Below are 27067 nucleotides of genomic sequence, written 5' to 3' on the forward strand. Positions count from 1 at the left end.
TGAGATCATGACCTGAGCCACAATCAAGTGCAGATGACTGATTGAGCCACCCAGGTGCCCCTGGTTTACATTTTTAAAGATAAACTGCTCCAAGTTCTGAATTTGGGTTTTCATTATGTTTTTCTTGAATAGCTATAACTTCCTAAAGTGAGTTGACAAAGTTTGCTAGGTTAAATGGTTTCTCATGCTTTCTCTTGTACCATATTTATTTAAAAAGCACAATACTAAGAAAAAGCAAAACTTTTTTTTTATTACTATGATTTTAGTAATCTCCAACATTTTGCTAAACCTATATTCTCCTTGATTTTGTCAAAACCTGTTATTTTATTCTAGGTGTTTTCTCAGTTCATTTTGTATCTCAGCATAGATACAAAAAAAAAAAAAAAGAAAGAAAGAAAGAAAGAAAAGAAAAGAAAAGAAAAGAAAAGAAAAGAAAAGAAAAGAAAAGAAAAGAAAAAAAAAACCCAACAACCTGGCTAGTAAGCTCAGGATTGTCTCTCAACGGTTCATTTAATTTTTTAAAAGACTGAACACAACCTTCAGAAGTAACCAAGAACCCACTTTGTTCTGTTTACTCTAAGTCACTTTAGGTTGGTTTAGAGAACTAGGGTGTCTACGGCCACACACGTCTGATCTCAGAAGCTAAGCTGGGTCGGGGCTGGTTAGTACTTGGATGGGACAACTCTAGGGCAATTAATTGCTAATGTACTAGAATATATAGCACTTCCACTATATACACAGGGAGGTATAATCATACAGATGACATATAGCATACATGCTGTATTATGATATATTCCATAGTATGAGGCACATGAGCTCTGTGAGACCTAGAGAATTACTAAAAGCATATCATTGTGATCTCAAAACTTCTCTAACATATACACAGGGATATCTTTTCTGATTCTTCATTATGCCTACTTTGTGTAATTATATTGGGAATTTTCAAACTGTGTTCTGCAGAGCCTGAAGAAAGGAAGGGGCAAGCAGAGAAGCACAGCGGGTAGGACCCAGCACTTTGTACACTTACCCTAACAATACCACCTCCACATTTATGGAGGCCCTCTAGACATAAAATGTACATTTAGGTGTTAAAAAGTAGAGAGCTGCTGGGGTGCCTGGGTGGCTCAGTCGGTTAAGTGTCTGACTCTTGGTTTCAACTCAGGTCATGATCTCATGGGTCATAAGATTGAGCCCCATGTGGGGCTCTGCGCTTGGCAGGGAATCTGCTTCAAGATTCTCTCCCTCTGCTCCTCCCCACACTCATGATCAGAAGGTCTCTATCTAAAATAAGTAAATCTTTAAAAAACAGATTTGCTGCTAATGTGCTAATACAGAAAGATAAGAACTAGTTTAGCATTAAAAATGAGTATTTCAATATTGCAAAGAGTTCATGACACTTGGACCTTAATCCCTCAGCAACCTGTGAACTCAATTATAAATCTATGCATGTCTAAACATACTTTTGCATTTTGTATGCAAAGAAAATGACTAACAATGCCTAACCAGATTTAAAGACAAACGAGGACAAAGGAAAAGTTGTCAAAAAGCCTGTGATGCTCACACCCTTTCTAAGATAACCATCCCTGATTGCAATACAGCCCTGCTGCTGGGGCTGTCTGGGTGGCCATGGGTGTTATATACATGACCATCTCCCCAGCTGTCAGCCCAAAGGTGGGCAGCTGACCAGTGGCAGCCAATCCACAGGCTGGCCCACAATCCACCGTAGAGCCTGCGTGAAAAGACAAATAAGACCCATCAGATTCTCCGTGAGCCCTCTAACGTGAGTGAATAATGATGGAGGCAACGCCCGGCAGATACAAGAAGCTGCATGCATGTAAAAAGGGAGCCAGAAGGCAGAAGTGAGGCCACAAAGGGGTGTTACAGGCCCCAGCTCCTGGAAGGCAGAAGCCACAAAGAGGATACAGGGCAGGAAACAGAAAAGATGGAAAGAATGTGAGAGAGAGCAAAGCAGATGCAAAGCCTTCCCACAGGACAGAAATGCAGACAGCGGGACACAGTGATGGTCCCCTGGGAGTGCTTCTGTTTCTAGTGACTTTCTCATTCCAGCACAGGACCAGCCTTACTTCCTTTACTTAAAGGCAAAACATAACAAAACTCATTTTCTTCGGATCCTCTGTTCCTCACAATTGGAACTTAATTAGAAATATATTAATGATCTAAAGCCAGGTTAATGAGAAATTTAATCCGATATTGCATGCCCTTAAAAAGCTATAGACAGCACAGGAGACTTCAAATGTGCTGAATTTCCCAGAAATGGTGCCAAGTCATCACACAGCCAATATACTAACTTATTTGGTTGTCAAGATTAAATCACATTAACAGCATGCTGCAACACAGCTAGTTGTCTGCGGTTTAACCACTCAAACCCGAAATTTAAAAACCTGGATCTGTATTACCAATTTTAAAAGTTTCCTTAATACTAAATTCTTAACAAACCCTAGAATTTAATGTTACTTTATGAAGGCCAGTATGAAGGAACAGACTAGAAGCATCTATACCACAGCAAAGGCAGAATAATATTTAAGAAGTTGTTATATGGACAGACTGGAAAGATTGTACAAGCAACCTCATTGTTCTTAGAGAATGACGTCAAACCTACTACTGATCTCTAGTCTGATTGGATATCCTGTACTCTGGAGAAGAGGTTACAAAATAGCAGCCAAAGACCACGTCTAGTCTGTACAAGTGTTTGCTTTGGTCTGCAGTACTTTTTTTTTATTTTTTTGTTTTTAAATTAAACAAACTGATCAAACTCAAGAATCAAAAGATGATACGCACAAGAGATGAAACTTCTGGCTTCTCCTGATACATCAGATGATTTGCCTGTGTGGGCCCACAGCAGACTCACAAGTCAACAAAGGACTACCGCCCAGGAGCACTCAGTTACTCCATTTGGAGCGGGCAAGTGCATTTGAGTTTCTCCTAATTTTCTCCTGTTGTTTGCCAACCTTGTGAGTATTTTAGTTTGTAACCTCTGCTCTAGAGACAGGAGACAGAAATCTCACCTGGGCATCAACATACAACAATTATTAATCTACAAACAACAATACTGCACTAAAAACAAGTTAATGACTAAGGTACTATGATGTACTTCAGAACTTCCAGTCCCGATTCCATTTTGGATTTAACGACCGGTAAGTGCAGCTGGCAACACCCCTGCCCCCTGCCCCTTGCATTGCACCGTGCCCTCCCTACCTTTCCTGTCAGGCTTGAGGTTCCTATCCACGGGAGGTGGTTCACAGTCTGCAACAGGAACTGGCCTTCGGGGAGGGGTCTTTGGGCTGGACCGGAAGCCCATGTGAGCAGGAGGAGGAACTTGCATTCCGAATGAAGAAAAATCAAATGTTCCTGGAGTCATTGGCACATAATTTGCTTCCTGAATTGGTTCCGTAAAACTGCTGGAATGTTGTCGTGGAGGAGAATTGGGATTCATTGGGACGTAATTTTCATCCAGTTCTTCATTTGATACACTTCCCACTGTCAATATATTTTTGATTTTCTAAAACACACAGACATTTCTCTTAATAAACACAAACTATTATCCAACGTGAGAACACGATTCTAAGTCACACCTATTCATACGGATCTGAGGGGACTTTTATCTAATGACCTCATTTAGTCTCAGGGCACTGAGTGTGGAGATCCTGACAATGAAATGCATTTGATGACACCAAGGTCAAGTATACTTACAAAGTGGTTATGGAAGCCTTCAAGTGAACTAGACCTGTCACTTGGAAATGTTCGTGGGATATCATAGCAGTCTTGAGAACTACCATCTAAAACAGAAAACAAACGATCAGCATTTCCTCCCATTTTTACCAGTTCTCAGGGTTTTCAGAATGGTCTCTTCTCTCTCTTCACACACATGCATGCGGGTATGCGTGCACACACACAGATTTTTAAAAAGACACTAACAGAATAATATCTTGAAAGGGTGCATTAAACCACCGGCAAACGCAGACACTCACTAAATGCTAACCAGTACCAGCATTTGATTATGAATGTCTAAGTCTGGGATGAGATGGGTTATTTAAATACTACTCTTTTCTCGTCTTCTGCACCACCTTGGGTCTAACTCATATTTCACTAACCCGTAATGAGATTACAGAGCCACTTTGAGATGGGAATTAGAAATTGGTGCTGGATGGCTGAGTCAAATCTCCACATTAGTACTCTTCATGATGCATCAAATCTTTATTTTCTTTAGGACTGGTGGGAAACTCTACCACAAAATATAGAAACGTTGGCACATAGTTTTTAGGGCATGTGCATCTTAAACTCTGGCTTTCTATTTCTAGGACTTTAAGAACCTTAGAGTGTAACCCAGACTGAACTTCTCTCCTCTGAGGTCGGTAACTTTTGGCAAGCTCTAGGAGATGGCATATGACTAAGTGAAGTGGCTAGGGTAAGGGGAGAGAAGATTCAGAACTTTAAATAAAACCAAAAAAAAGCAGAATGGCACGACTGGAACTGAGTATACTTGTTAGACACTACATACAAATTGCTTGTTGAGGAAGGAAGGAAATGGAGCCCAGCAGATGTGACACAGAAGCGGCCATAATGGCACACAAATACAGGAAAGGGATGACTTGGAGAACTTTGTGGCTGCTCCATTTCCTGTGTCTCTGTCCCAGCAGAGAGTCTACCCACCCAGGATACATGGAAAGCAGAAAAGAGGGGTGCACACTTCCTGAGGCAGGAAAGGATCTCTAAGGCCATACTTCTTCAGGGATGAAAAACTCCAACTCTTTCTCCCTCCAGCAGAACATGCACTCAGGCGCACGCTGCATGCACAAACACCCTTCCCAGGATCTACTGAGACTCTGATATCTTCGCTACATGAGTGGGTAACTCCAGAGCTGAAGGAAGAAAAGGACTATCATTTAACATCATACTATGCTAAAAAGAACAAATATTCAGATGCACAGATTTTCTATCATTAACCTCTAACACAGTAGAAGCCACTTAGAGCTGACCTTTTCGCAATTTGTTCAAATCCACAGTGGAAATGGTATTACTACGTGATGGTGGCATCCCTGCTGTAGGGATACAGTAACTACTGTCAGTATCTGAGGCCGTGCGTGTGATACTGCACGTTTCCACAGGAGATCGGTCATGAGCTGGATGTGGTTTCGGTGGCCGAGGAGGAGGAAGATCTGGAATAGTGTCTAGCTTTGACGTCTGTCCCAAAGTTCCTTCTGGAAATGTTCGTGGAATCTGGTAAGTATTACCAGGTGTTGGAGGAATGTCATAACTAATAGATACATGCCTCATTTGAGTCTCTACACTTGATGTCCCAGATGGGGTATTAAAAACATAGAGTTCTCCATCTGCCTCGGTACTGGATGGAGACACCTTTGGTAAAACATCGTGGGAGTAGCTCCTGGGCAGGTTATAAAGGCTGGAGTCTACAGAAACAGAGGCAGCACGAGACGGTGGAGAGTCATACATCATTTGCTGCTGAAAAAAGCCATTCACTCCATGTTTGCTCTGGGAGGAAGCAGGATTTTTATGAGAAGGGACGTTATCATTGCAGTCTGTTTCAGAAGAGGTGGATTTTGCAGAATCAGCATGTGTTCTAAATAAAAATTGTTAATGACAGAAAATAAAACATGGTGAAGACATAAGACTACATTTTAATAAATATATTTATAGCTCAGCAATCAAAATACATGGCTTTTCTCATTCGATTTTTTTGTGCGATCCGTAAGATTTAAAGCATGAATGCTTCTTAGTTTTTATGATTACACCAGACAACACAACCACCACCACAAAACCACCAAAAGCATTCTCTCTAATTCCTGTCCTGTCCCAGCCCACACCCCCAACGGCACCTATTAAATCCACACATAAAACCCTGATCCCTGAGGCACTAGAATTAGAAAGGTACACAACTCCAAGAAAGGTAAATGATTAAGGCATAGACACAAGGAAGAGCATTTCCTCTGAAGAGCATGCAGAACCCTTGGGCCAACACCGTTTACCAAGTAGGTCCACTTGTTCCTTACTCAGCCCACCTCTGGCACCTGCTGTTCCGTAAGACTGTGGGATTGCAGAAATTCAATGTCATCTACAAGGAGGTGGCAACTTGAAGGCTTTTGTATATCTTTCTTTCTACTAATTTTCTGTAACAAACATTTAGCCAATACTATAAAGATGATCAAAATATAAGCCACAGAGTTTGCAAACTCCGAAAAAAAAAGAAAAAAAAGGAACCTTCAGAACTCTCGTTAGAATATATTTGTTTTTGGTCCATTCCTAGTCTCTGCCTTTTGTGGTATCACAAAATTTGGGCAAAATCCAGAATGAAGCTAACAATAACAGCACACTGTACTTCCTTAATGGTTAACAAGATACCTTAACTACTACTGTGAGTGTTGTCCAAAGTCCTGTAGGAACTTGAACTTAATCTTTTAAAAAATAAATTGTGATAGTCTTTTTAAGGTCCGATATTCCCTGATTTCTTAGTACCACCTGGCACCGTGTATCACACTTGTTAATTGAAACTCTCCACCTCTGGTGTCACAGAGCCCATAGTGCAATATCCCTTCTCTCTCACTGATTTTTGCCTTGTTCTGCTGACTGGTTCCTTCTTCCTGGGTCTCCACCTGGGAACAGCCAACAGAATTCAGTATTCTGAAGCTTTACCACGCACATCATTTAAAAAGCCTCCTTTCTCATACCTTGACTTTCCACTGAATGCTGACAACTCCCATCTTCTTGCCAAACTCTGAATCCCGTATTTTCAAACCATTCAAATATATTTCTACCTGGCTATCCCAGTGTTAACCTTGCTTGTGTGTGCCAAACCAAACTCAACTTACTTCTCAAATTGGTTGTCCTTTCTGACTGGCCATTAAAAGAAATATCTTTATCTGGATTCTTGAGGCCCAAAACGTAATCAGCTTTGATCCATACTCTTTGATTTCCACCATCACTCAGGCACCAAGCCCTTTTTCTAACAAAGTTAATTATTTCCCTGCTGCATTCCCACTGTCACCATCTTGTGTTCAGGTCCAGGTCTCTGCTAAGATTCACACCAGTAACCATCCTAAGAAGCCCTTGAGGATCTCTTTCCTCCAGTTTCTCCTCCTAATGGACCCAAGGGACCACATTACTATATTGCTGTAAGGTCAGTATCTTCAGGATGTGATTTCCGTATTACTCATCTACTTTGAGAAAATCCTGTTAAGGGTCCCAACAGGCTGTGAGAACCAAAAAAAAAGCCAACAAGCCACTCTACTTGGTGTTGAGGCTACCATCACTGGCTCCACCGGGCGTACCCTATGTTCTCCTGCAGTGGAACCCTCTACTCCAGGCAGGCGCTCCTCCTCACCTTTCTCCCACCCTTCACTCTCACCTTGCCTTTCCCTCAAATAATTCTTATGCAGATTGCTAATGACAGGGTCCTTTTCTCTCACCCAATCTGGGTAGTTCAAAATCCTATCCCTCCTTTGAAGCGTTCACCCTCCACCTTAAAAAACACTTGCACTGTCCATTTCAGGAACTTCTAATGAGCCTACACATATTCTAAAGTTTGCACTTCACTGAATTCAAACAGGTGAATTAAGAGAAGCTAGAAGTACAATGAGTAATAAGTACCCTGCCCTTGGCTAGCTTATAGTTTGGTGAAGAAGAAGTTAAAATATCAAGCTACTTCTAATTCTGTGATAAAATACAGATAAGGAGGCACAACCAGGATGCTATGAAAACCCAAACAGGCATTTAGTTAAGCCTGGGAGTTTGGGGGGAATGTTTTCTAGAGGAGTACATGCCTGAGCTGAGTCCTGCAGGATGAATCAAAGTTTGTGAGGCAATGCTCCTGCTGTCATCTACAAACACTTAACGCTTTGCACGTTCTGACTCCTTCACAAGCTCCACTTGTAAACTCTGAGGGGCTGTATCTTATGTAATTAGTCTGTACCTTCACAGCACCTAGCAAAATAGTGGGCACATAGTGGATACTTAATAAATATTTGTCAATTAATTGTCACTTCTGCAAAATATAGATTCAAAATATATCTGAGCAAGGATTCTGAGAATAATTTCCACTATGACAGGAAAGCTGTAATACCAATCACTGAAAGATACCATATAAAAAGAAAATGTTCTAAAAACTGCCATTTTGCTATTGGCTTTTTAAAAGCTGATGTCGAAAAAATAATTGTGAATCTCCATAATAAAATCTTAGTTAGTAGCACAGGTAACAAAGTTGCGAATGTGTAATTTTAAATACTCACAGCAAACAAGCAAAATCAAGTTAGAATTTGATATTATTAACTAGTGTTGATTTATAAAAAGATTCTTTTTTTACTCTAACAGGTAAAATCCCATTACAACAAACATGTAGAAACCCATCTATGGAATGTTTGTATTCCATTATCTCAGGGAATAATTTGCAGTAACTAAACCATGGTTCTTGACAAATTCTATATAAAAACTGAAGGAGCACTTTGTATGATCTTAGCCCAGTAACAGTCACTTTCTCCATGAAAACAACAACTTTTTCGGTATAATATGCTTAATATCCAATCATTCTGTTTAAAAAAAATACCTTTCACATCTACTATGCAATTCATTCCCACTTTTTTATATACTGCACATCAAGGTGTAAACATCCAAACATCACTACTATCACACGGCTGCTAATGGCAGAAATGGGCTCCTGGATCTTCATTTTCTGGCTCCAATTCTCACCGTTACCTCATGCCTTCCAATTACTAAACAACAAATGACAAGGATGACCAAATTAAAATATCATACAGCTTAGAAGAAAAGAAGGGAGTAGGAATGAAGATGATGGGGAAACCAAGGATTTGGGAAAGGCTTTACGTATAATACCTTGGGACAAGCACTGAAATCCATATGCTTCTTCTACTTAAAAATGTATAAAGTCAGAGTAAGCTCTGCTTCATTGCTAGGTATCATGGTCAGAGAGTTTTAGTTTTGAGCGATATATTGGACGTCATAAAATTTCACTAAAACCCAATTTGTATATCCTACAGAATTTGCTATATTGGGATTTTACCTGTATAATTAATTTCTCACACAGATCCAAAGCAACCACAACACACTCACTGCAATGGAATCGTTTTGCTTTCAAAATCTTCTAGTAGTAGGTATTCCTCTCCTTCTTCAGAAACAAAAGATGACCCTTGGCTGGTTTACAATCACATAAGAAATGGAGCAAGATCACCATTTATAATCAGTGAAATCTGTTAAGCAAGTAATACTGTGAGTCTGCAACAAAGACTATAAAACAGGAGACAGATTTCCAAGAGAGCCTTGTACGTACAAGTGTTCCTTTGCCAAGATAGTAGAGAACATGTTTCTTCAATAAATCTCCTGAATATCAAAAATGTTAGAGGAATATACCCTGAAATATAATAAGCCTAAGATATAAGCCAATATAGTTGTGTTTCTCTTAAACCTTCAAATCAGAATTTAAAAAGTTTAAAGGTAAGACTTCTAAGTGTGCACACACTACACACATACACACACACAACACGCAGACACAGGCATCTGTGGTTTACCTGGTGGGCTCAGGCTTCTTGCTTTGACAGTTGATTAGCAAGAGGTAGTCTTGAGGATCCTCCTGGATGCCAAGAGTTTCTAGGTGTGGTGGTAGGTTAATTAGCTGATACGGAGGAGGTGGAACACTGGAGGATGAATCCACCTGGGTGGATGGTGGCGCTGTATTTACAGCTAAAGGTAAATCAGCTGGAGCTTGTATGGAGCTGCCAGGTGGCTTCACAGGATCTGCAACACCAGAATGTGACTATCATCATCTATTCCAATTAAAGAATTTTTTCTCAAATAAAGCTACTTCAAAGTTTGGAGATAAACTGTTTAAACACACAAAAGCATGATAAATCATGACAATGTCAGTTGAAACAAATACTACCTAAATAGCAACATTATACAGGTAATAATTGGCTCTTGTCAAAGAGATCTGAAGAATAGGGTTCTTTTGTCCAGAGGCTGTAATAAAGCGGTTAACTTTGCCTTGAACAGTCTTTAGTTTTGAGGCTACCGACAATGAAGATGTTCTATCATCTTAGCACAAGAGAGAGATTTTTTCTATGATAAAAAACAAAGTCAGGGTGCCTGGCTGGCTCAGTCAGTTAAGAGCCTGACTCTTGGTTTCAGCTCAGGTCATGATCTCAGGGTCCTGGAATCAACCCCTGGGTTGGGCTCCACGCTCAGCAGGGAGTCGGCCTGAGGATTCTCTCTCTCTGCCCCTCCCCACCGTACTCTCTCTCAAATAAATAAATCTTTAAAACAAAACAACAAACCAAAGTGTTTCCCAAGCCAAGCCAACTTTCCAAGGAGGTCCATTTTATTATGTGGCATCTACAGGCACAAGGACTACCTCTTTGTCCCATCTTTATTTTGCTATTCATTTTTTTCCTTTCAACTCCTCAGCAGATTAAGGAGAAATAGGTCTAATTGTGGGATTCATGTTCTGGGAAGGAACTTGTCTTTAAGACATTTCTTCTTCCCTTAGCTTATAGCCTCAAGTACCATTTACTGGACTTCTGTAAAAAATTTTCATGCAAAAGGGGCTAGCAAGTAAAGAAATAATTTATTAAGCACTTAACAATGTTCTGAGAAGACCTATGGAACTAGCTAAATTGTTTAGAGTGAAGTAATCTGAAAACAAGTTGAAAACCCTTTGACACTACCAAATAAACGTGGAGGAGCCCAGAAGAAAAAAATTCTGTTCGTCTGGATAGGAATACAAGGCTATAAACCCAGAAAAAGATAAATGCTCATATATGAAAAAACAAATTTGTTTACTATCTGTGTCAGAATAGAAAAGGATCAGAACTCCTATACCTCAGTTTGCCCTCCATGTTGTAGGTGCTCAGAACTGTTTCATTTACCCAGTGCAAACTCACATAGCACTTTCTCTATGTCATGTTGGAAGAAATTAAGGCAAAGGATACTTCCAAATCTTCAAGACCCATTCAATTGAATGTACAGTTTGGAATTTGCTCCTTAAGAAATATCTGAGCCCTATTAGATGCTAATTAAAAGTCTGAAGACTTCTTTCAGTTGGACAGTTTAGCCTGAGTAAATAAAAGTTGAGCTAATTTCTAACATTTTTATCTCTGTTATGCTGCATGCACTGGCAAATCTTCATACAAGCTCATCTAATAAAATCGAACATTCTATGCCACACATTTATTACTTATATCTTTCTTATTTACAAAAGGTGAGAAAAGAAAATGCTGAGAATAGAATAATATTTTGGCAGGGCATTTATGTGACATAATGCTATGATTTCAGTGGGAACTCATAAATATCTTAATATGTCTAACAGATGTTGATTAAATATAGTATATATAATATACTTATGAAATAATGTTTTACTCTTCTGACTCAATTACAAATCTAAAAGATTCATTTAAGGGAATTTTAAAGGCCATAGATTAATCAGTGACTCAGTAAATCCTTGTGGATTGTTAAACTTAATAGAACTATGAAAAATACTTACCTTTTAAAGAAAAGTCTTTGGAAAAACATATACAACATTGAGGAGAAAAGAAGCAGAGTGGTCAGAAAGCACTTACTATACCCTACAGGCTGTATTCACAAACATAATTTACATACTTCTCTTTTTTATACCACAGAGGTGTGGTAAAATTGTACAACCTCATTCCATTTTTAGTTCTGACAAAAACAAATGAAACTCAACACTGAAAATACGTCACTCTGTAAAACAATATGAGAATTCTAATTTTCCACTATAACTCCTTAAGTTTTCCAGGTGGCTATTTTTATAGATACACTCGCCCTTTAATTTTTTTTTTTTAATTTGATAGCTATACACTAAATGAACTGTGTGATTCATCTTAGGTAGGAAAAGAATCACCTAGCCAGGCAATCACATTTGTCTGACCTTGACCTTGTTTTATTAATACAATGGGACCATCTCATTTTTAACCTTCCATTTCTCCCATCTGTGAATGACTAAAGCTCTTACCCTCTTTATAGACGCAAGATTCTCTCAATATTTGGAAAAAAGAAAAAAGACTGGGATTCAAAGGTTCCTTTTTTTTGGTATTTGTTAGTGTTTTATTGAAATTAAAATAGTGTTATACAATATGCATTATTTTTAAAACTCTTTTTTCTCTTCAGTGTTTCTGATATTTGGAGCTCACTCCTTAGGAAAAAAGATGAATTTAGATGCATTAAACATTGAGAGAGTGTTTTATCAATGAATATATTTTATTTATAATTTATTATTCTATTCTGTGACTCATAGACATTAATGCTATTTCTACTTTCATGCTATTACATATCCTTACACAGTGAAGGCATTGGTGCAGAGCTATATATATAAACATATATACATATATATAAATTTTAGTTAACAGGCAGTAAGTACACTATTGGTTTCTGGAGTAGAATTCAGTGATTCCACATTTACAAACAAGTGCCCTCTTTAATACCCACCACCCATCTAGCCCACCCCCAACCAACCTCCCTCTATCATCCTCAGTTTATGCTCTATGGTTCAGAGTCTCTGGTGGTTTGTTTCCCTCTCTCCTTCCCACTCCCCCTCTCTGTATGTTCATCTGTTTCTTATTTATTACATTCCACATAGGAGTGAGATCATATGGTATTTGCCTTTCTCTGACTTATTTCACTTCGCATAATACATACACTCTAAGAGCGCCATCCAAAAATATGTAATATCTTGATCACAATATGGGAAGGCTTACATCTACTTCTAAGAGGCAAAAACTAGAGAGAACTTGCATTATATTCACTAGCAAGCTCACGAAAGAAAAGACCTTCAAACAGCCATGAAAAACAAGCCCAACCATTCTAAATAACAAGGCATACAAAGGAGTTTAAAAGGAAAGGGAACACTGCTCTACCACTTTGGCTCAGATAATGCACTGCCTTCAAAGTTGTCTTTGGGGTTATTTTACGCATATTAATATTACTTAGTTCTGCACATTTTAATGCAAGCACTGCAGTGTTTCTGAATATCTTTTAAAATAGACTTAGTCTATGAGAGAGAGAGAGAGAGAGAGAGAGAGAGAGAGGCAAAGACACAGGCAGAGGGAGAAGCAGGCTCCACGCAGGGAGTCTGACAGAACTCGATCCCGGGTCTCCAGGATCACGCCCCCCGCCAAAGGCAGGCACTAAACTGCTGAGCCACCCAGGGATCCTCTGAATATTCTTAATATAAAATTTCTGGTCAAAGCTAACCACCTGGTCTGAAAAAATAAACTTCTCTTCCACTTTATAAAGACGTGATTTGCCTCATTCTACCAAACAAGTAGTTGAGCAGACGAAGTTTGTTGCTTTCTGCCTCACCTGGGTTTCTAACTTACTGCTTTAAGTAATGCTGGTAATCAAGTTTCTGAGAACCAAGTATCAGTTTAGGGTTTGTTTGTGTGTGTAAAATTATTCCCTATCTCTTAATTCAGAAGGCATAAAGAGTATAATTAGCATCCATTAAAGACTTCATAAGCTGCTAGAGCAAATTCTTAATTTAATTTTACTAAGAAAGCTAATAAGTAATGGTAAGGTAAGCCTTAATCATCTTTTAGTGAAGAGAAGCAAATTATAATGTGAGGAGAGCCACAAATAATAATTTGGTCCACATGATCCCTAGCTTAATGCACTGTTTTATCCTATTTGGAATCATAATGCCATGGGGTTAGTGTCCCTCACAGAAGTTGGGGTGCCCACATAATGCCTCTAAACATTCAAAATAACAACATATCTACACAAACATGCATATGTAGGTATATATACACATACATCAAAAGGCATAAGAGCTTAAGCCCAGGGAAGCAAATCTACTCTTTCTCATTGATAAGTAGAATATTTCAAAGTTAATGTGACCGGTTCTCTGATTTTATAACTACTGCCAATACTGTATCTAGCATTTGGTAATAAAACTGAAATACTGCTTATGTCCTTGTCAAGAGACTAGATGAGATCCTTTTCTTTCCAGATGGGCTACATTTGCTGATAGGATATTTTTGGGTTTCTACTGCAAAAATTTTACCTCTATGTTCACAATTAAAGGTTAACTAGGTCAGTGTTACTCTGTTTCTATCAATTTCTAGTTACCTGGTCTATTGTCAACTTTTTTTTTTTTTTGTCAAGAGAAGCATTTTGATAGGCTGTATGTCTACTTAGCAAGTAAGTCTACCCACAAAGAGTATGCATTATCACTGATGCTCAAGAAACCATCTCCTCATTTCTGAACACACCATTTTTCATAGAAGAGTATTTTGTAAAAGTAAATCTGACAGATACAAACAAGAAATAGCAGTAGTTGCAATTTTCAGTGAAGCAACCTGCAATTTCTTCAACTTATTTATTTTTTTAAATTTATTTATGAGAGAGAGAGAGAGAGAGAGGCAGAGACACAGGCAGAGGGAGAAGCCGGCTTCAAACGGGGAGCCCGATGTGGGACTCAATCCCAGGACCCCAGGATCACACCCTGGGCTGAAGGTGGACACTCAACCACTAAGCCACCCAGGCGTCCCAATTTCTTCAATTTATTTAATCAAAAATTGAAGATCTTTAATCATAGCCCAATCATAGCTAAAATATTTTCTCTTCTTTGTCATGATTATCTCCATAACAGGTTGTACAAACATTCTTGGGAGACTTTTAAAACCCTTAGGACGTACTGAAAACACCCTAGTTCTTATCCAGAGGTGCCATGGCATCAGAAACACTTTTTTAAAGATCTAGTACCTGAGCCCCATCTCAGGAGCTCGGTGAATCAAGATCTCAAGAGCAGTAGCTTGAAAATGTGTAAGAAAACAAAAACCAAAACTGAATAAATGCTCTGGTTGAACTGGTCCTCAGGAAAATGCAAATGAAAGCCACAATGAGATACCACACTACACATTCACTAGAATGGCTAAAATTAATGACAGACAATATCAAATGTAGGTGAGAATGTAGCATAACTGGAGTGTCTTACACTGCTGGTAAGAAAGCAACTAGCATATAACCTATGATACAGCAATTCCACCCACTGGTACACAACCACAAGAACTGGGGGTTCATGCCCATCAAAAGATGTAAGATACAGAAGATGAAGAACTCTCACCACATGCTACATGGAGAAAACTCACAGCCTTTTATTGGGGGGGAAAAAAAAGAAGTCATATTCAATGGTTTTACTCATACAAAGTTTACATATAGGCAAAACTAATCTATGGTTATAGAAGCAAAATCATAGTTACATTTGGGCTTTTTTTCTGAGTTTTTACTGGGAAAAAGAATGAAATAACCATCTGGGGGCTGGAAATGTTCGTTTCTTGATCTGAGTGGCAGTTATACAAATTTCTATTTCTATATGCAGATATACATGGATATATAAAACTATGTTGAACTGTGCAGTTAAGATCTGTTACTTAAATTATACCTGAATAAAAAAGTAAATAAAAAGAAATTTAAAAGTTCTCTAATTAAGAATTGCTTACAGGAAAGAGAGCATATGTATATTCTTACATTAGTTTGCCTACTTTTCTAAAGTGAAGAGTATCAAATAGGGATCTATTCTAGATAGATCTATACTACTTTTTAAGCCACTATTATCTGGGCATTTTGAGAAAAGCAACTCAACTGACTGATACAAGGCAACTTTCTAGTCTTCTACCCTGAAATTAGACCAGGAACCTCTGCGCCAAGTTAGTTAGCTGCTTAGAGTCCTTAGGCTATGTTTCCTGGCACTTGTTTAGTAGATTTAACAGCTTCCACCTCAGTGTAGAAACAAAAATAAATCTGCACATTTCCAAGAAAAACAAAAGAAATTAGTTTCTACCCTCAAATCTGCTAAATAAAAGCATTCATAGGAACTGCACACAGTTCAATGAGCTAGAATTTAAAAACAGATTCAGCTTGCCAGCATTCTGAGTATTCAATAATAGCAGTGGTCACCTGGGGCAGCGGAAATAACATGGTAACGATATTTTGAGAGGTTCCTGGAATCAAAACACAGGTCAGATTTTTCCTCTTTCCTTTTGTTTTCAGCAAAAACTAGTTATTCTCATAGGGACTGCAGATAGTTGTTTTCTCAGACTGTAATATCCAAGCATAGGATATTTCTTCCCACATCTAGGCTGACACGAGTATAGTGAAACACGGTTTTGTGTCATTAGTTTTAAGCCAAGAGTGAGAGCATACTCAGCTCTGATATGGGAAGAGCACACGGCTCTAGGGACAGATCTAGGTAAAAACAAAAACACCTATTATTTAGTGATTGGTGGTGAGATCTTTTTGGAAGCAAAAGAATATAAAGTAGGTGGTAAAGTAAATAGAAGAACACACGTAATTTGATATTTATCTTGTCATATAAACTGCATGAACGTGATCACAAAGGATAATAGCAGTTCTCTGCAGTTTAGAATTTGATATAAATCTTACAGATACTACAAATGAATAAAGAAATACAGTGATTAACTTTAAAGCCTTTTTACAGTTTTGCTACTATGCACGAAAAATCAAAAAATTATACAGTAAAATATTTTTGTGGCTCCTTGATACTATACAATGAAGGACTGTTCATCTTTCAATGATTTAGGACTTACTGATTTATTTACAACTTTATGATTTAAGAGAAGCCCAAGTCTTCAACATCATGGTAAGATATTTCTAACTGTGGCTATTTGGGAGGCCAGGATGAACTTGTAAAAAAATCCATATTGTAGAATTTAAAAAACAATGCAGTTGCATTTAGATATAGCTCGTAAACTACATTTAGAAAGTACTGGCAAGGGGCGCTGGGGGCTCAGTGGTTGAGTGCCACCTTCAGCCCAGGGCGTGACCCCAGGGTCCTGAGATCAAGTCCCCCATTGGGCTCCCTGCATGAAGCCTGCTTCTCCCTCTGCCTGTGTCTTTGCCTCTCTCTGTGTGTCTCTTATGCATAAATAAAATCTTAAAAAAAAAAAACAAAACACTGGCAAATTGAAATCCTTAGTGGCTTGTTTTAATGAAGAGATGAGTTATGGTTAGCATAGCTGTTTTGGTAACCAACTCATTATATGTATCAAATTTGATTAATACTATTAATTTTCTTACAGTCTCCCCTTTATTGATATTGTGAAGATAAAACATTCACAAATCGAGAGTTTCATTCAGGGCAAATGTACTTTATCTGTTTTAAAAGGATTTGGGAGTTTGCCCCCCTCCTTATATTACTATGCTTATAAAGTGAAAAATAGATATTGTGGCTGATTCTGGCTACTAATATCAATGAAAATGTTCCACTAAGTACAAAATAAAGTTCTTAGGCCATTATCAGCTACAGTCAAGAGCCATTTAAAACTACCTAGGCTTTTCCTGACCTTCTTAAAACTAAATTAGCTGCTATCTGTCCTTATTTATTTCTTCTTTACTGGGATAGTTATCCACCAGTATTACAATTCCTAGAGTATTTGCCTGTCTCTACTAGACTGACTGTAAGCTCTATGAAGGTAAGAACTACATTAACACAGTCCTATAGTATCATACTTAATTATACTTTAATAAAGTATGATTACGTATCATATATATACATATACATGTACACACACATATACATACGCGCACACAGTATGTATCTTGGACTCATCAACTGTATGAACTATTCTACATATGAATCCTTCCACATTAGATGCTCACTCAGTTCCACGTCTGTAATGTTTACCATCTGCCTCCGTAAGTTGAAAGAATGTCCAAAGCCTAGTAGAGCTCTGGCAAATTCAATAATTTGGCCAATTAATGAACCAATTTTCAAATGCTGACAAAAATTTCTTTCTTCTCAGAGATGACTGGGTGTTCATCAAACTCTCAGATGAGGAGAGTCGTTCTAAGGTGGACAAATGGACCAGTTTCATGCCTTGAAACTTGCAAAATTCTCAGATACTTATGCATTCAAAACCCTTATTCTCAACTCTACCCACCCTTGAATGGGCTTTCAAAAACTAGATCTATTCCTTGGCTAAAGAATGTATCTCTACGAGGGTATCTCATTTCCTTTGTTAATTGTATTTAGGAGAATTATACAGAAAACAAAGACAGATGGAAGAACACCTACTGCTTAGTCTTTCAGATCAGCTGAATCCGTACAGGCACCAACGAGGACAGAGGTCTACTTTTATGTCACTAAAAGCAAATTCTAAACTGAACAGGTAGCAGGCAAAAGAATATCGACCAAAAGAATATATGAGGACTTAAATTATTTTAACTGAAAAATCCATCCCATAATGAAACTAATGTAGTAATTTAATCCCAAAATTATCATTACTGAGTGGTCATTAAGTAACCATTAGAGAGCTATCTCATTTGTGACTTTCTCTTTAAAATCCTCCACTACACTCAAATATAGACTATATATATGCAAGAAGATAGGAAAGGAGTTTAAATGGAGTTAGAAGTAATACTCCCACACCCACTTACAATGTGAACATATTTAGTAACTTCACAAAAACCACCAAAGCCTTAGTTCCACAGTTCCACACGTGAACAATTTCTTGAGGCTCTCAATCACTAGAGCTCTGTTGAAAAGCTCCAGTTCATTAGCTGCCTCCTATCTAAACTGGATGCCTCCTTTCCTGTCTCAGTGCTGCCCCCTCAGGATTCTGGATCCCCTCGTCCTCGTCAAGGGGTTTTCCCCACCCCACTGGGCCAATCCCAGTCCTGGAAGGCTCCTTCTTGTGGGCTGCTGACTGGCCAGAAAGGAAACAGCAGGCTGACCTGAGCTAATTAGAGATGATTGCTCTTTCACTTCAATCCAAAACTTGATGTTGATTATTGACGCAATTTTTCCAGCCTTCACTGAACCTCCAGCACTCCTAAATATAGATATTTGGAAGTGCACACTGTAAATGTGAGCATAACCATGAAGATGGTAAGGTTAAAGGCCGCAGGTCACCTTTATTTCTGACTTTTGACTTTACAAACCTAAATGTGTATTGCAGTCCCCTAGATATGTGTTTGTTGTAAAAGAAAGAGAAGTAGAGAGGTTGACAGGGAATAAATGGTCAGAACAGCTATATTAAAGCACCTGAAAAGGAATTCCACCTGTAGAATTCTTCATGAAACTTCAACCCACTCAGGTCTTCCCAGGACAGGCATTCTAAATCTCAGCTCCTCACGCAACTCTCCCCATTCCCTTATCATTCACAGCCCCCTGCTCTAGAGTCAAGTAGGATGCTGTTCTATCTCTGGGTCCCTGCTCTCCCTTGCCCCAACACCTAGAGGGTTCTGTATCCCTTTTTTCACTTATGTAGAAATTCTACTTCCTTCAAAAGCCTACAGTTTACCTGAGAAGCTTTTCTTCACTATGTCTTATCCAAACCTTGAGCCCCATCCCCCTCCATGCTCTTTTTAGGACCTCTGTTTAAGGCAACTCATTTGCTACTTATTCATCATGTTTTGTGACTGATAGTCAGTCACTTGCTTTTCATAGGTACTGGTAATCATTTTGGCTATTTCCTAACTTCATAATCCAATATAGTTTTTGTTTTGTCTTTTAAAGATTTTATTTATTTATTTATTCCTGAGAGACAGAGAGAGAGAGAGACAGGCAGAGACACAGGCAGAGGGAGAAGCAGGCTCCATGCAGGGAGCCGGACATAGGACTCGATCCCAGGACTCCAGGATCACGCCACGGGCTGAAGGCGGCGCTAAACCACTGGGCCACTGGGGCTGCCCTAGTTTTTAAGAGAACATCTAAAGAATACAGCCACATGAAAATGATGTTTTTAATAGGTGAAAAATAGTCATACATCAGCAGCACTATAAGGTTCAACTTGATATATATAGACTCAAGAAATGCTCTTAAATAAGTATGTCTTCTTGTCATCTTTTGAAGACATTTATTTAGACACTGGCCCATAATGGTTAAATCTCTCCTAAAAATTTCTCCCCAAACTGATTCCAAATGTTGTTAGCTATTATAAAAAATAAACAAAATATTATATTGTGTAACTGAAATAACAAAGAATTTTATAACTGTTCTAAAAATGCAGTAATAAAGGAGAACTCTGGCTGAATAATAAAATCTTGAGCTTACCTTCTTCTGTAGGATTAAACCCACAGATATCACAAATACAACGAACCCACTTATTCATCTCTTCCTCACTGTCTGCTACCAAGTAGAAAATTCGGTCAATGGTGTTGATATCAAAAATGTAGCTGTTTTCAAACTCTTTTTTGTTAAACGTCAATCCAGCATCAACTTGTTGACATAAATTTAAATCAATAATACGGATAGGCTTCTTGGCATGATCATTTTTGTAGTATTCCAAGACATCTGGATCTCCAGTTAAGCGACCACTGCGTAACACAAACCATCTCCTCTTCCATGCCTAGGAACGAAACAAAATATCCATCTAGTATTAATTTATGACATTTTTCAAGAAGGTGCTCACTCATCAAACCAATTTTACAAATACATTGTGTAGAGAAAGTCATGTGTTTTATTATTATTCATTTCCACAGAATCTACCACTCCAGCAAAGTTTACTGATGCATCAATTAACAGTGTGTCTATATATACATATTTATTATTTTTATTAGATTTTCTAATAGAATACTAGAAGATATTGATTGATATTAGAAGATATTATACTAATATGTAATATCAAGTCAACCAACCAAGGAAGACTTAGTTTTCATTAAACATAAAAAAGCAGTGATTTCAACAAATGGTGCCAAGAAAACTGGATATCCACGTGCAAAAGAATGAAGTTGGATACTTTACATCACACAAAAATAAATTTAAAACGATCAAAGACCTAACCATAGGAGCTAAAACTATAAAGCTCTTAGAAGAAAACATAGGGAAAAGCTTTACAACATCGGATTTGGCAATGACTAACCGGATATGCCACTAAGAATGCAGAAGAAACACAAAAGAAAAAATAGGTATATATCAAAATCTACAATTTATACACTGAAGGACTTGATCAATAGAGTGAAAAGCCAAGTCACAGAAGGAGAGAAAATATCTGCAAATAAATTCTCTGATAAAAGACTGATGTCTATAATATATAAAGAATTCTTACAACTCAATAATAACAACAAAAGCAATTTAAAAATGGGCAAAGGACTTGAACAGATTTTCCAAAGATACATAAATGACCAATAAGCACACGAAAAGATGCTCAATATCACTATCATTAGAGAAATGCAAATCAAAACCACAGTGATACAACTTCATACACATTAGGATGTCTGTTATCAAAAAAGTAGAAAATAACAAGTATTGGCGACAATGGCAGAAATTGGAACCTTTGTACACTGCTGATGGGAATGTAAAATTGTTTCCATAATAGTATGGAAAATGGTATGGCAGTTCCTCAAAAGATTTCAGTTGTGAGTAAATATCCAAAAGAACTGAAAGCAAGGTCTCAAACAGGTATTTGTACACCCATGTTTATAGTAGCATTATTCACAATAGTCAAAAGGTAGAAGCAACCCAAGTATCCACTGATGAGTGAAGAAATTAATAAAATGTGGTGGTATATAGATACATATGGAATATTACTCAGTCTTAAAAGGAAAGAAAAATCAGACATACGCTATAACATGGATCAATCTTGTGATGTGATACTAAATGAAATAAGCGAGTCGCTAAAGGACAAAAAATTGTATGACTCCACTTATATGAGGTACCTTCTTCGGCAATCGAACTCACAGAGACAAGCAGCAGAATGGTAGTTGCCAGTGGCTGGAAGGCAGGGATAAGGAGTTAGTGTTTAGTGGGTACAGTTTCAGTTTGGGAAGATGAAAGAGTTCTGGAGATGGACACTGGTGAGGGTTACACAACAAAGTGAATGTACTTCACGCCGCTGAAACTACACTTGAAAATGGCTAAAACGGTAAATTTTATGTTAGGTATATCTTGCCACATTAAAAGAAAAACAATAACTTTCTTCATGCTTTAATATCATGCCATAAAGAATAAAGATACTTCATGGGACACCTGGGAGGCTCAGTGGTTGAGCGTCTGCCTTCTGCTCAGGGCGTGATCCCAGGGTCCCAAGATCAAGTCCCGAATCGGGCTTCCTGCATGGAGCCTGCTTCTCCTTCTATCTATGTCTTTGCCTCTCTCTGTATCTCTCATGAATAAATAAATAAAATCTTTTAAAAAAATATAAAGATACTTCAAAAGAGTCCTTCGTATTTTAAGCCACAGATCGATCTCTCTCTCTCTCTCTTTCATCTCTTGGGGTGGTGGGGCATAAGTAGCAAGGAGGAAGGGGAAAGGGGTTCAGAAGCTTTCCTGATTTCTCAGCTGAAAAGCAAGCAAAGAAATGGACTATATGTCCTTCTGGACAGTCTATTTGTTCAAAGACCATATGGATAAGATCTATATTCCCCGAGTGTAGGCTGCAATTTTCCTTCTCCTTTCTCTTTTTCCTTCTCTTCCCAAAACATAGTGGCAATCTGGATACCTACTCACAACATACTCCCTCTGCAAGATTTGCTAAATTTTGAGTCTGATGCAATGCCTGAATCAGGAAGCCTAGAATTCTTTTACTATTACTCTCCCTGAAATCTACACTGATGAAATAAGAAAAGCAGAACCAAATAACCGCAACAGTCCACTTCAGCAGTCTTTAAACCCAACAACTCTGCCCAGAAACAATACTAAGCTTTACTCCTCTTTGAACGTCTTCCTCTTGGAAGAACTTAAACCGTACTCATAACTGAATTAACTTGGGTGATAACTTAAGATTCAACATTTTAATGGAGTATTTAAATTGCACCCATTCAAGGAAATGGTAAATCAGCCAGTTAATCATTCAGTAAGTTACTGATTACATTGTAAATATATGTAGGAAGAAACACAAGTAGGTAATTCATGATGGCCACTCTCAAGGAGTTGACTAATTATGATGAAATATTTACTATGCATGAAAATATCTGAGAATACAGCAAACCTGGCCAAGGATCTGCAGAACTATCCCAAAATGGTGAGGCATTCCTTCATGGAAAAACTAGGTGCAATCCTTCAGCAAGATTAATAGAAATATCACAAAGGCCTAAAAATATTATGTAGTTCTTTAATATCATCAAGGTTTTCATGAGAGACTCCCCTAACTCTGGAAAACAAACGAAGGTTGCAGAAGGCGACGTGGGTTGGGGGGGATGGGGTGACTGGGTGACTGGGTGACAGGCATTAAGGGCGGCACATGATGAGATGAGCCCTGGGTGCTATACTGTATGCCGCCAAATTGAATTTAAATAAAATTTTAAATAATAATGTCATCAAGGTTTTAAATTAACATCTCAGTCTCACTCTAGCTCCAAGTAAAGAGTAAACTATTAGCAGTGTCCAGGGAAAGGCAGTGGAGAGTTCTTACAGATGCTTTAGATAACACTGAAAAAAAGCATTAATGTGTTAATTCACATGAATGTAGCACTGCTTTCTGGATTACAAACATCCACTCAGTTAATACATAAGACATCTATTTATTTCAAAATAAATACATGTCATCTCTTAATAAAGTTATGCTTCTATGGATACCTCCCTCTCAAGCAGTAAACCTTGTAAAATGTAATAGAGAAAAGAAAATACAGTATTATGTCATTTATCTAGGGCTATCAAGGAATCCTATCTTTTAGTAAGTGATTTCTCCAGATAGTGAAGGTTCCATCTTTAAATACAGAAATGACTTTTTAAAACTTTAATGTCTTGCATGGAAATCTCTCTAAAATGCCTTACGACATAAGCCATTGAACATAATCCATCCATTCCCCAATGACTCAGACCAAGTATTCCAGCTCTCTGAGGCCACTGACCTGTATTGTACGGAGGATCACCTGCTCCTATACTAAATAGCGCCATGCTGCCGTGCTTGTCTAAGTTCCTCTATAATCTTTTTAATATAGTTAGGCTTATCAATTGTCACTGCTCTCTTCTAATAATACAGTTAATAGGATGCCAAACTGTTTCCTGCCTCAGAGACTTTGCGCATGGTTTTCCTGAGTCTAGTATGTTCTTTCCCTATCTTCGCCAGGCTATGACCTTCTAGGCCTTCCCTTCCCAACGACCCCCAATGTAAAGTAGGGAACAGTTTTAGGGACCTTATTATCTATGTAATATACTTTATTACCTATGTAGTGATTATCATCGTCATTTTGCAATTTTAATTTTCTTTGTGTTTATTTAGTACCTAATTCTCTAAGCAGATTGTGAAGTCCATGAAAACAGTGACCATTTGTCATTACATACTCAATGCATATATAGCACAGCATCCGGTACAATTGAAAGAATTCCCCTAAGACTCTATGGTTGTAAAATTTTGATCATATTAGATTAGGCAGATGGGCCACGTTGAATAGAAAGGTGTGCTTTCAAAAACTCTTCCACTTGAGAAAAAGAGCTCCAATACTGAACATATATATAATAAATAAACATAGCTAAGAGCTTTACCAAAACACATGCACAAAACACCTTAGGAGAACAACAGAAAAGAATGGAATGTGTCCTTCTGCTACAGCTTATGTGTCACTCTGTCTTCCGGTTAACGGTGGCTCCCCTGCCATTTCTTTGCTTCTCTGCTCAAATGATACTGTTCAAATTTAAAAGGCTCTTGGAAACTAAAATAAATAGCCAAGAAATGAGTAGCAATCAATCAGGGTGCAGTAGATAGGTTGCACTAGTGATTACAGAGGATAAGAGATGAACTCTTACAGCAGGAAATTACAACATTAAAACACAGACTTTAGCCAACAGCACCTGCCACTTATTTATTTATTTTTAACATGGTCCAAATGTGAATGTTTGTCTCAGTCACAAAATGAGTCACTCTCATTGAATCTGGCACAGATTAAACTGGAAAACAAAAGCAATTACATAAACTACACACTTTAATAAGGCAGATACAAAGGTTCTCTGGATTATGGTACAAAGCACAATTTAGCTACGGAATAAAGCTTGATGCTCAACAAGAGAACTGACATCAGCACCCTTGCTAATCACAGCACAAAAGCTTCTCTATGTTTTGTCAGAGTGCAAAATGGGCCCACATAAATCAGTCTTTGTTATCTGAAAATATCTGGGATTCTTAAAGTTTGCCCTATTTTTATCCTTGCTGCCTTGGTAGCCCCATAGAAAGCTGTACGTTGCCTCTCCAATCCTGCAGCAGTAACAGACAAAAAAGGGCAAGTTTTCTAGAAACCTTCAAAACCGAACACTCAAAGCAATTTTAAACAAAATTCATGTGACAAATAATTTTCACACTGGACTTCCATTACAAGAAGGTTTGCTTGAGAGGAACAATGCAAATTTACTTTGTTGTCTTTTCTTATATGCAATCATCATTTCAATTTTAAGTTGAATAAATGATGCAGGAATAAGACTTCCTCAACAGGTCTGCATTTTGAAGTAGCTGTAAAGCACCCTACTCTAGTGACATTGTCTTATGCCAGGGTTTTAAGAGTAACTTTGGCTACTACATTAACGTCCAAGGAGAAGAGACTATATATAGTCCATGGATCCCAGTGGAGATAAATTGATATAAGATACCAAACTAGATATCCATAATGCTTGGAGTATTTGCACTGCCGTTTACCCACTGCCTGTGTTCAGTGACCGCCGACAGGATAGGGCACACAGCGCCCTCCAAGCCTCTCCCTGTCTCCCCGGCCTCACCTCTTGCCTTGCTGCCTTCCCAACACACCAGAAATGATGGCAGTTCCACTAACACTCTGCTTCTGCCCTGCCTCTGGCCCTGACAATGCTGCCCTGTGACACATAACCCACCTCCCCACACTCAGCTCAGACCCCTCAGGGCACCATCCCTGAATGGGCTCCTCCACACTCCCCATTTCCACCCCGATCCTAGTTATGGTGTTTGACATTTCTACAAGTGAGTTTCCTGAGGGCTGGAGCCATAGTTTTTCACCTTTCATCTTTCTTTTCCCACTGCCCAGCCCCAAGGAGGTGCTCAGTCTATATCTGCTGAATACGCCAATCAAAGGAGGCAAGGATAAAAACATGGAAGTTCTTGCATTATTTATGTGTTATGGGGATAACGACATAACTGCAACCTGCCCCACCCATTTATAAACAAATTGTCAGGCTAGCTAGAGGTGTATAAGCTTCATTTGTCTTAAAAACTCTACAGATATGAGATGTATTTTTAAAACTTAATTTTAAAGGAATTATTCTTTTACATACTTTCTGTACTTAAGCAAATTATGTAAGTTAAACTGATAACAGGCTTGTCACATTGAATCAAAGTCTTAAAATAGGTTTATCATACACCCTACAGAGTGTGGGTATCAACCCATTGCCTGGAAACCACAGATGGAGTTCCATTATCTCATGGGGAGAAAAATAAAATCTCAATCCAGATTAGCCTCAAACCATTACCTGCAATAATATTAATAAATTCACAAAATAGGACTAATTGGCCCAAGATGGCAAATGGGCTCTGTTTTAAATAAAAACACTATAACTGTTGCTCTGCTGTTTTCTGACTTCTCTGTGGTATAACCAATCTCTTGATGCGTGCTGTAAATGCTTGCCAAGACTCCCTAACCCCTTTCCTGAATCCTTTACTGGAAGAATTAATTACTAAAGAAATAATCAATATACAGGTGGACTAAAAAAAAAAAAAAAAAAAGAGGTCAGGTGGTCCAGTGATTCTCAACTCTAACTGCTCATAAGAAATAACTGAAGAATCTTACTTTAAAAAAAAAAAAAATGATGCCTAGGGCCACACCTCATCTCAGACAGATCGTCGGTCTGGGGCATTAGCCCTGGCACAGGCGTAGCTAGTTGTAAATGCTCAACAGATGATTCTAAAGTGCCCCCTAGACTGAGAACCACTGGTCCAACCAATAGGCAGAATTAGGTTGCTCAATGAAACAGAATTTCAAAAACCATCAGAGCTCCTTTTAAGCTTATTTCTATCGAATTCACCATGCCTTCTACTGTTGCCAGTGAGGTTAAATAGATCTCCCTACTTGTTTTTGTTTACAATATTTATCCCACTGGCAAATGTTTGAACTCCTTTCTACTGTTGGAAACCTAATCCATTCTTTAAGATTCTGT

At 38.2% G+C, this 27067-nt stretch overlaps 1 protein-coding gene across 7 annotated transcripts in view; it reads right to left on the bottom strand.

Moving 5' to 3' along the window:
- Positions 1-27067, bottom strand: part of GAB1 (GRB2 associated binding protein 1) — a 121879-nt gene that overhangs the window by 18301 nt on the left and 76511 nt on the right. For 5 of the 7 annotated variants that reach the window (XM_038564543.1, XM_038564541.1, XM_038564546.1 and 2 more), the window contains exons 2-7: positions 20069-20363; positions 9555-9780; positions 9100-9180; positions 4998-5599; positions 3712-3797; positions 3217-3520 (exon numbers count right to left, since the gene is read on the bottom strand). In XM_038564543.1, coding sequence (XP_038420471.1) covers positions 3217-3520; positions 3712-3797; positions 4998-5599; positions 9100-9180; positions 9555-9780; positions 20069-20363 — 1594 coding nt within the window. The remainder of the gene's footprint in view (positions 1-3216; positions 3521-3711; positions 3798-4997; positions 5600-9099; positions 9181-9554; positions 9781-20068; positions 20364-27067) is intronic. The other 2 variants (XM_038564542.1, XM_038564544.1) reach the window with 1 other exon arrangement.

The sequence above is a fragment of the Canis lupus genome, chromosome 19 (assembly GCF_011100685.1).
Source record: "Canis lupus familiaris isolate Mischka breed German Shepherd chromosome 19, alternate assembly UU_Cfam_GSD_1.0, whole genome shotgun sequence".
In the NCBI taxonomy this organism is placed as follows: domain Eukaryota; kingdom Metazoa; phylum Chordata; class Mammalia; order Carnivora; family Canidae; genus Canis; species Canis lupus.